Source organism: Echinops telfairi, unplaced genomic scaffold (assembly GCF_000313985.2).
Source record: "Echinops telfairi isolate 266 unplaced genomic scaffold, ASM31398v2 ScPeMD7_655;HRSCAF=1070, whole genome shotgun sequence".
Classification (NCBI taxonomy): Eukaryota; Metazoa; Chordata; class Mammalia; order Afrosoricida; family Tenrecidae; genus Echinops; species Echinops telfairi.
The window spans coordinates 34,088,513-34,098,235 of NW_022104553.1; the positions used below are offsets into that span (position 1 = coordinate 34,088,513).

Below are 9,723 nucleotides of genomic sequence, written 5' to 3' on the forward strand. Positions count from 1 at the left end.
CCCCCCCAGACACATCTTCTAAGATGGAGGGGGGTTCCCAAGCCAAAATTAGTAAGATGAATGTCTGATCAGTATATGGGGGTGATGGGTGCGGGGGACCGTACATAGATGTCAGGGGTGGGGGGGGTGCAGTCGCCATGTGGATTGGGTTTGGGTAAGGTTGGGGTACTTACCATGATACCCTGCCCAGGCAGATACTGATTCACAAGGACGTGGTTGGCTGGTAGACCCCCAAAAAGATTGAGGTCGGACACCTTATCCACATAGCGCTGGAGCCATGGAGGCAGCCGCTCAGGGATCATCCCCCGGGGATGGGGAAGCCCACCTGGAGGCAGTGCAGTCTTGAGGGCACCCAACCAAGGGACCCTGGCATCCAAAACCCCAGTAGTGATGCCCAGTGGTTGGAAGCATCTGAGCCCCTCTGTCCCTCCCTTACAGCTTTCTGATTTCCCCAGACTCCTGACTCTCTGAGGCATCCCCAGCTCTTCCACAAATCTTCACCCCTCAGGACCTCCACTGACCTTCCAGAACCTTCCTGACCTCTTGGGGACACCCAATATCTTGAAGCCGTCTGACGCCATCCCCCAGTTCACATTCCAATACCCCAGCCAGGGCCACGTACCCCAGTTCTGTAACTTCCGCCCGGACAGCTGGGTCCACTTTGGCTTGGGGGCATTGGAGACCTGGGAAACAGAAGGGCAGTCAGTCCTTTTTCGGGACCACCCCTTCCTGATTCCACCACCCAGGCCAGTATGGAAGCCTTTTCCTGGTGTGAAAATGGGGCCTGCTGGTGTCTGGGATGAAGGGAGCCCTGGTGGCGAGGTGGTTGCAAATCGGGCTGCGATCCGCAAGGCCAGCCGTTTGAAACCACCCGCTGCGCCACGGGAGGAAGAAGAGCCTTTCTCCTCCGGTAAAGAGTTACACTTCCAGACCCTGGCCCAACTCAATAGCAGTGAGCTTGTGTGTGTTGTTCTCTGAGGGAGTGTGCTGTTTGACTTCTCCCCTCCGGACGACTGACTCTGATGCCTACCTTGGTCTGCTGGGATAAAGGAAAGGAGCTGAAAGCCAAGCTCCCTCACTTGGGTCCATGCCTGATAGGGCAGGGGAGAACTGTCCCTGTGTGTTTCTGAGATTGTAACTTTTCACAGGCATAGAAAGCCCTGTCTTTCTCCTGAGGTGAGGCTGGTGGTTTTGAACTGCCGACCTTGCAGTTAGCAGCCCAAAGGGTTACACTGTACCACCAGGACTCCAAAGGAACCAGGGCTGTACCATGCTGGTCTGAATCTACTCAGAGCTATGTAGAGGCTGTCCAGGTGCCTGCAGCCCAACGGTCAGTCTGCACTCTAATTGCTTGATTCCTGGGTGATCTCAGCAATCTGAATTCCAGAAGCGTCTTGTTCCTTATTGTCTGGGGGAGGGGGCATGCTGAACAGGGCTATCTCAGCGCAGTGAAGAGTGTGTGCACTCTGAGAGTCCTTCCCGGCCAAGATACTGCCTGCAGGGCTGCAAGGAGCTATCTCAAGCCAAGACATATTCTCGTCCACAATCTCCTTCAATTCCTGACTGCACGTCTGGCCTGGGACTCTGAAGAATTCTGAGATAATGGAAATTCTTCAGTCCCGGGAAACCGCACCACCAGAGTCCGTGGTGAACAGGTCTCTGGGGTTCATGCCACACTGAGATATCCCAGCACGAAGAACTCTCTGGGCTCGGTAACCTCATTGCTAAGGATGCGGGGTTTCAATGGGCTGCCGATATGCTGAGCTTTATAAATCCCCACAGCTGGTCTTAAGCATATGGATTGGGTTATCTCAGCACGGTGCCTTGTGCTTGGCACCCTTGTTCCTAGAACTCTGGGCCCATCCTGAATTCTTTCTGCACAGGGAAGTCCCATTCTGACTCAGCCTAGAAACTGGAACACTGGAGATTTGGCACTCCCCAAATCTCAAGGGTCTGTCCTGGGCTAACTCAGCTTATGTTTAAAATCTTTTTTCTAAAATAAGGAGTCCTGTTGGCTTGGGGGTACATGTTGGGCTGCTACTTGCAAGGATAGCAGTTCAAAACCATCAACTGCAAACAAAACCAAACCAAACCATCAGCTCCTCTCTGTAGAAGGATGAGGCTTTCCACTCTCGCAAAATGTTACAGTCTGGGAAACCCACAGGGACAGCTCTGCCCTGTCCTACAGGGTCGCTGAGTCAGCATCGACTGGATGGCTAAGTCTGGTTTCTCTAGGCCTTCTGGGAAACGCTCTTTCTGACAGGATCCAGCAGCTCCCGAGAGAGGACCAGAGACGATGGGGGATGGATGCTGTGTGGCACTGTCACGCCTGCCAGGTTTTCATTCCAGCCTTAAGGACTCTCACCCAGGGGCTGGGGGTAAGGGTAGGTGAGGGATCAGGACAGCAGGGGCAAACAGAACAAGAGGCATTGGGGTCACCTGTCGAAGCAAATACTCCTCCTCTTCCTTGGAGATGAAGTCAGGGACATAGTAGATTACAGGTGGTGCCTGCGACGGAGAGACCTCCCTTGTAGGTATGGTCCTTCAACCAACACCAGCGTCCTGCCACTGCGGCACAGGCTCTCCCTCCGGACCGGGGCTCAGGACAACCCCACCAGGACTGGACTGAATGAAGCCTGACATCTGGGGCCAATGCCCATTGAGGAAGGAGGGGGCTGAATCCTGGGGGTAAGAACGGATTGGGGGAAGGAGCAATCCCTGCCCGCAAAGCCAGGAAGCAGCCTGTCTGTCACCTCCCACACCTGCCCCATCCCCACCTTCATCCTCTGCGCCCCCCAGTCTGACAACCTGCTCCACCCTGAACGGTTCCAGGGCTGGGACCCTGGCGTCCTGCTCCTCCATAGGCACCAACTCCAAGCACCCAGTCCTGTGGGGAAGGGGAGGTCACGCTGAAGTCACTAAGCTTCCCACCCTCCGGCCACAATCCAGCCTTGCGCCCCATCCAGCGGCAAACGTCCTTGGTCTCAAACACCGGAGGCCTCTGTAACTTAACTACCCTACGGTGGGCCTGCCCAGACATGAGCCCCACACCCAGACGCTCCTCTGCCCGCCACACAGAGCGTCTTTCTCAGGAGCGCTGCACACACACAGCCCCCAAAACACCTTTCAGCCCCCCTTGGGGCTCTCATCCTCAGACCTACACGCGGGCTCTGGAACCCACACTCATGGCCCCACGGGCCCCTCCGGGTCCCAAGCTTCCTCAGAATCCCCATTCGGCGCCCCTCTGGGTCGCTGATCTCAGCCTCCTCAGACGGACGTCCCTCCCCTCGGTGTAGGATCTCAGAGTCTAGCCCCGAGTCTGACCGCTCTCAGGTGCTCTCCTGAACCCCAACTGAGTCCTTGAAGAACTCCCACCCTGCGCTATTCCGTACCCCCCACTCTCAGCTCCCTCGGACCTCCATCTCCACCCCCAACAACCTCCCTCACTGACCGTTCACCACGGCCCCTCGCGATTTCCAAATTCAGCAGCCCTCCTCCTCATCCCTTCCCAGCCATTTCCGCCCCACGTTGATGACGTCAGCAACCTCAGCCCAATGGAGACACTCCGAGACCGTACGGGTTCACACTGTCCAATCAGCGCGCTCACTGAAATGGCCGCCCGCCCCTCCACCTTCGTTTAGGGATAGGCTGCGCTTCCTGCTCGCACTGGCCAATCAGAGCTCCAGATGGGAACCCGTCCACGCCCCCTCGCGAGCCTAGGTAGGCGGGGCAGCGGGGCAGCCCCAGGGCCACCGACTTGACTTTGTGCTGCCTGATCCCATTGTTGCAGCCACTGTCGAGATCCATCTCAAGCGCCCTGCTCTTTTTCGCTACACTGTGTCCTTCTCCAGGGAGTGGTCCTGCCTGACAAGTCCAAAGCTTGTAAGACAGCCTCACCAAGTCCAAGACAAATCCGTTCGTCCTTTTAGCAGTCCATGATATTTGCAGAAAGGGTACGTTACAAGAACTCAGTCATTGATTCTGACTTACAGCGACCCCATAGAACAGGGTAGAACGCCAGGAGTGGCTGGTGGTTTCGAACCGCCCACCTTGCCAGTAGGAAACCAACTCAGAAGCACTACGCCACTAGGACTCCTTAAGGATACTGAGGCAAGACCCTAAGTTCCCACTGACCCGACACAGAGCAGCCATAGAAATATCTTTATTGTGGGGGGCAGGGATCATGCTGTGTTGGGGGGACATGCAGTGAAGGGGCAGTCATGAGCTGCCCTTGGTGGTCAGGGCCCCAGGTCCACCCAGGACCCCCAGGGTCTTCAGGTTCACCCTCATGTTGTTAGTCTGGTCCAGGTGCTGTGGCGTCCTCTGGGGACTCAGATTTGGTGACTTGCACCTGTGGCCAGGATATAGATGGAAACAGGGGCTCCAGACAGTGGGACCCTCTCAGGGCCTTGAAGCCATCCATGTGCTGGAGATAGAGGCTTTAGGGATTGGGGTTCCCTTGGGGTTCGGGCTCTGGGAATTCTAGTGTCTTGTGATCCATGGACTCCTCCGTGGAACTCTCATTTCCAGGAATTGGGGGTTCTTGTCTGGGGTCTTACCGAGGTGCCCTGGGAAGCTGGAGTGCAGACCCCAGATGGCAGTCTCCTCCGTTCCTAAGCCCAAGGACTTCCATGATGGGGGTCTTGGATTTAGAATTTTAAATTTGGGATTCCCTGGGAATTGGGGGATTCAGTGGTTTGGGGAACTGGGCCTTGGAGTCTTCTTTGGACTGTAGGACTTGGGAGCACAAGGGAGTTTGGGGCATGTATTTTCTGGGGTTCTGGATCCCCAGAAGCCCAGATGGGGCCTTCAAATTTGGGGGTTTCCCCCAAAGAGGGGAAGTCAATAGTTTAAAAATAGACTTTTCTGGATTCCTGGCCAGCACAGGGTCTGTGGGCCATGTGGGGTGGGCTTCTTACAAGGCACTGGGGTTTTCTTGAGGGGTCAGAGGACAGGAAGACTTGAGGGTCCTGTAATTAGCACTTGCAGGACTGTTTTGGTGTCTGTAAATTGGGGTTGACAGTAGGTGAGTTAATATGAGTCTCTTCTTTGGTGGGGGGTGGGGGGGCTGAACCGTTAATGGGTCTCTGATTGAAAGGTTAGGATATGAGGGCTTGGGGTGACCTTGGGGTCACATCTCAAGTTGCTTAGGTTAAATGGGGGAGAGTGACACAAAGGCCATTACCCCGGAGGTGTGACCTGCATTTGTTTCGAGGGGACTTGGAGAGGTCTTTGTCAATGGGAGGGTTTCGGGCGCAATGATGAGTGTCGGAGGAAAGCGCCCTTGTTTTATGGGGGAGTCACTGCCAGTTGGGGGACCATGAAAATCTGTTACGTGGAAAGGTGGGGGGGCTGCTGTAAGGGGTAGGGATGGGGACTACCTTGAAGGTGCTATATTCGGGGAATCTCTTTCTGGGTGACATGGGGGTCTGTATTTGGGAGGGGGAGTTAATATGAGGGACTCTGTTAATAATGGGGCCTCCATGATTGAGGGTTGGCTAATGGGAGGGTCTCTATTCTGGATGTTACTGGGGGGTAGGAATCTCTATCTCAGGGTGACTGGGGGGCTCCTTGTCTCAGGAGATGCCAGAAGGGGGCTCCGTGGCCCTCTGTCGAGTGAGCAAGTCCTCTAAGACTGCATCTCCGCCCTCAGCATCCAGGGGAACCAGCAACAGAAGAGCAACCTGGAATGAAGAAGCAGAAGAAGACCTGAGACAGAGGGCAGGGGCTCCTGGTCCCCCACCCGCCGGCAACCCTAAGGACCTGGGGTTTCACTTGGGACTGTCTCTTCCCTCGGTGGCTGTGCCTTCTCAGGCTGGCGAGGGAAGGAGACAAAGGGCTTTCCCTTGGCTTCCTCTACCTGCCCCTAAAAAGCTGAAGGCACCGGAATTCCAGGTGAGACCCTATCGTATGGAGATGGTTTCTGGGTAAACTTACCTCCGTGGCAAACTTCCCCAACCTCACTCCTGAGCTCCAGGCCACGGAGCCTAGCAACTGCAACCTGGTGGCCACAATCTTGTGGCTGCCTTGTTCTAAACAACAGAAGAGGAGGCCAGGGGGCGGCCACACACCTGGAGATGGAGTTCTCTGATGTGATGTCCTTTGGGGTACGGACTGTTGTGAAGGTTCGTTTGGGTTGCGACACTAGAGAGGAGGGGAGGGCAGAGTCTCAGGCAAGGGCATGGTAGGTGGCGTACCATATCGCCTCCTTGGACCTGCTGGCTCAGACCTATGGATCCCTCAGAGCCACCTAGGCCTACTCAGCGGCTCAGGGTCCGATCTGCAGCACCCCTCTCGTTCCTTCTCACTTACACGCACTAAAACCCCACATTCCCACATCAGTACCACCCACCCAGACTTGTTAATAATATGTTCACACCCCAAGTCCTTACCCGGATGTACCCATGTGCCCCGTGCCACGCTGACTCCATTTCAACAATACCAGCCCCTTGTCCCAAATAGGGAGCCCTGGGGGCATAGTGGTTATGCATTGGACTGCTAACCACAAGGTCAGCAGTTCAAAACCACCCGCCTCCCTGAGGGAGAAAGACAAAGTTCTCTACTCCCATAAAGAGTTACAGCCACAGAAACCCACAGGGGCAGTTCTCCTGTTTTACAGGCTTGCTATGAGTCAGAATAGACTATGGCAGTCCCTACCCAGACCCCATGTCATTAATAGTCACCTGTGCTCCAAAAACTCACCCAGACTCTGTCCCACGGAACCCTTTGTCTTCAGTAACTACACATGTCCCCAATACCTACCTGGACTGCACCTCCCCAATATCCACCTGTAACTCGTGATACAATATTTCCTGCATGAACACTAACCCATGTTCCCAATACCCACCCCATGCCTGCCCCAGCCTACCCCTCACAGCACCTACTCGCATAGGACCCTGCGTCGTTTTCCTGGACCATATGTCCCCAAATCTCTTCCCAGCATACACCTGAGAGCCCACGGCCCTCCTGCCCACCCTCAGACCTACACTCCCCACCCCACCCCCACACCCTGGATCCCAACTCACTTGTCACTTGATGCACTTTTTTGGCTATGATACTGTCCCCGGGGGGGTCAGTGGATCCACCAATCCTGGGGAAAACAGAGGGAGGGAGGGGAGTCAGGTAACCAAGAGGTGAGGTCTGCCCGGGAGCAGAGAGCTGGGTGCGGGAAGCAGCTGGGGACAGGGAGGCATCTATCTGGGCTCTGATGGTACCCTGGGATGAGGGCCAGCGTCTGGCTCACCTCTGAATGCGTGACGCTGGTGCAAAGACCCCATGCCTCGGGGGGCAGGTGAAGTACCGGACACCGAAGACAGAGCCGTCATGCTTGCCGGTGGGCTGTTCCAGCTCAATGCCGTACCAGTAACCTGCGGCAAAGGCATGTCAGGAGGCCCCATGGCTCTGCCTGGCCCCCAACCTGGAGCCCCGCCTCACCTGGGGCAAAGTCTGTCTTCCCGTAGAAGCGCACGATGCCCTGCTTCTGGCCTGCAACGAGGACCTGGTCCCCGACCTCAGCCTTGGCTCCCTCTCGCTGCTGCAGGCTGCCCAGAGAAGGGGATGACGGTGACTTCTTCTTGCCTAGAGGTGCAGGATGCATGGGATGGGAGGGGGCCTCCAGACACCAACCCCGGAGATCCCATGCCACCCAGAAAACTGCCATCCAAGGAAAGCCAGAGACTTCCCCAGGACTGGGGTGCTCTGGGCTTATAGGAAAGCTGAATCCCTGGTGCTAGAAAATTCCATCCCCAGACTGCCGCGGGGCAGCTTTAAGCATGGGAGAAATGAGTCACAGGCCCTGAGAGCCCCAACACCTTTCTCGGAGCTGCTATTACGGGCAGATGGAGAAATGGAACCACAGACAGACGGAGTTCAGGAACCCAGAAATCATCCTTTTAAGATAAAGGAGGGTTTGAGCCAGAGGGCCAATCAAGTTACAAGGGTCAGGAAACCCAGAGGCCTTTGGGCCTGGAGGGAAAGGAAGTCACTGGAGGCCGGGCCGGGAACCTGCAGGCCCTTCTAAGCAGTGAGCGGGCTAGTGGCTGAGGGGGAAACAGCATCACGGATGTCAGGACCTAAATCCAAGCCACAGAAACTGGGGTAGCCACAGACTGTCCCCCCAAAGTGGCCCTCCCCACCCTCTAGAGCGTCCCTCTCTGACCTTTGTGCTCCCTACGGCCTTTGCCAGTGACTCGGGAGAAGTCCATCCGGGGAGTCCGGGGCGTGGAGGTGACGGATGAGGGCAGTGCGTCCACTGCTTTGGAGATCTTGGACACGGAAGCAAAGAGACCTGGGGGTGGGGGGCGGGAGCCTCAGCTGGTGGTCGTCCAAGCTCTGTCCCTGTGCCTCCGCCCCCCCCATGCCGCCGCCACCTCCCAACTCCCATCACCCGAGCTGCTGAAAGGGCCCCCCCTGCCTCACCCACATCCCTTGGACCCCGACTGGGACTGACCCTGCTTGGGGGGGCAGATGAAGTACCGGACACCCCCAACACTGCCATCATTCTTGCCCTCAGGTTCATCCAGCTCCACGCCCACCCACTGGCCGCTGGCGAACTCCGTGGTCCCGCAGAATCGCAGGGTGCCCCTCTGGGGAGGCAAAGGAGGACATGGGGGCTGGAGCGCTGAGTGGACCGACAGACACATGGTATGGTGAGGGGCCTGGGGTTCCTACGTCAGCTTGTTGCTTCCAGGAGTCAACACCTCTGAATTTCCTCAGCTGTGAAACGGGCCGAGAATGAGCACCCGCGAGAAATCAGATGGTTACAGACCTTCCCTGTCCCATCCAGCAAGACATGACTATGGACACAGTGTGACCACCGAATGATCATGGCATTGTAGCTCCGTCCTCACCACATTTAAAGGGTGTACACGTTTGAACTCATTTAAGTCTCACCCAACACCCCAGAGCTAGTTCTATCATACCCTCACTCTGCAGACGAGAAAACTACCATCCAGAGGTGAGACCACGGAGCCTGGGTCTTGTGGCAAAACAGAGGTTTACATGGGCAAGTCCCCGGGCCTGGGCCAGTGGCCACTGTGCTATGCTGTGTCTCTACAGGGCGGCGATCGCCATCGCAGGTCTTCCACAAAGGGTTTCGCTTCTCGGAGCCCGCGGCCGTCTCCTGGGCTGTAAAATGGGGCAAGTCCCCAGTCTCTTCTCAGTAGGAGATCACGTGGATTTGGTTAGCACACGGAAGGGAAGCTTCTGAGATTGGGCTACACTTGCAAAGCTCTTGATTCGGAAACAAAATCCAAAGTCCTCTTGGTGGCCTGCAGGTCTGGTGTGATCCAACCCTTGCCAACCTCTCCAAGTCTCCCCCCAGTGGTAAACTCCCCTCCATCCCACTGCCCGTCCCCAACTGTGGGCGCTGGGTCCTGTGGTTTCCTCGGCCTCCATAATCTCATAGAGCGAGCTCCTCCCTGTCTCGTCTGGAAATCTCCTCAGAAAGGGCTTGGTGGGTCAGCCTGCCTAAAACCACCCCTGCCTTCCCTGCCGCCTCCAGAAGAGTCCTCTCTGCCCCCAGAAATGAGCTCAAACACGGCTTCCCTGTAGTGCCTGTCTCCCCTGCATTACAGTGAACCCTCGCCACTTCGCGCTTCGACTTCCGCGGCTTCACTCTATCGCGGTTTTTGCGTAACAGCACCCACTGCCTATACCCGCTCCTTCAGAGGAAAAAGACGGCGACCCACCTGTAGAGTACATCCCTTAAGTCATTTCATAGGC

General features: G+C 56.4%; 2 protein-coding genes across 8 annotated transcripts in view; both read right to left on the bottom strand.

Annotated features, from left to right (window-relative positions):
• Positions 1 to 3,515, bottom strand: part of ALKBH6 (alkB homolog 6) — a 4,963-nt gene extending 1,448 nt beyond the window's left edge. Inside the window, exons 1-5 of one of the 5 annotated variants that reach the window (XM_030886388.2) lie at positions 3,452 to 3,515; positions 2,809 to 2,887; positions 2,440 to 2,508; positions 623 to 683; positions 174 to 325 (exon numbers count right to left, since the gene is read on the bottom strand). In XM_030886388.2, coding sequence (XP_030742248.2) covers positions 174 to 325; positions 623 to 683; positions 2,440 to 2,508; positions 2,809 to 2,862 — 336 coding nt within the window. In that variant the 5' untranslated portion in view covers positions 2,863 to 2,887; positions 3,452 to 3,515. Of the gene's footprint in view, positions 1 to 173; positions 326 to 622; positions 684 to 2,439; positions 2,683 to 2,777; positions 3,350 to 3,451 lie in introns of those variants that run through there. The other 4 variants (XM_045292753.1, XM_045292755.1, XM_045292752.1 and 1 more) reach the window with 4 other exon arrangements.
• Positions 3,516 to 4,146: 631 nt separating this feature from the next.
• The window catches only part of CLIP3 (CAP-Gly domain containing linker protein 3), a 30,686-nt gene continuing 25,109 nt past the window's right edge, over positions 4,147 to 9,723 (bottom strand). For all 3 annotated transcript variants that reach the window (XM_045292779.1, XM_004715811.4, XM_045292780.1), the window contains 7 exons: positions 8,450 to 8,585; positions 8,159 to 8,287; positions 7,435 to 7,578; positions 7,244 to 7,367; positions 7,026 to 7,090; positions 6,072 to 6,144; positions 4,147 to 5,684 (listed from right to left, as the gene is read on the bottom strand). In XM_045292779.1, the coding sequence (XP_045148714.1) occupies positions 5,630 to 5,684; positions 6,072 to 6,144; positions 7,026 to 7,090; positions 7,244 to 7,367; positions 7,435 to 7,578; positions 8,159 to 8,287; positions 8,450 to 8,585 (726 nt within the window). In that variant the 3' untranslated portion in view covers positions 4,147 to 5,629. The remainder of the gene's footprint in view (positions 5,685 to 6,071; positions 6,145 to 7,025; positions 7,091 to 7,243; positions 7,368 to 7,434; positions 7,579 to 8,158; positions 8,288 to 8,449; positions 8,586 to 9,723) is intronic.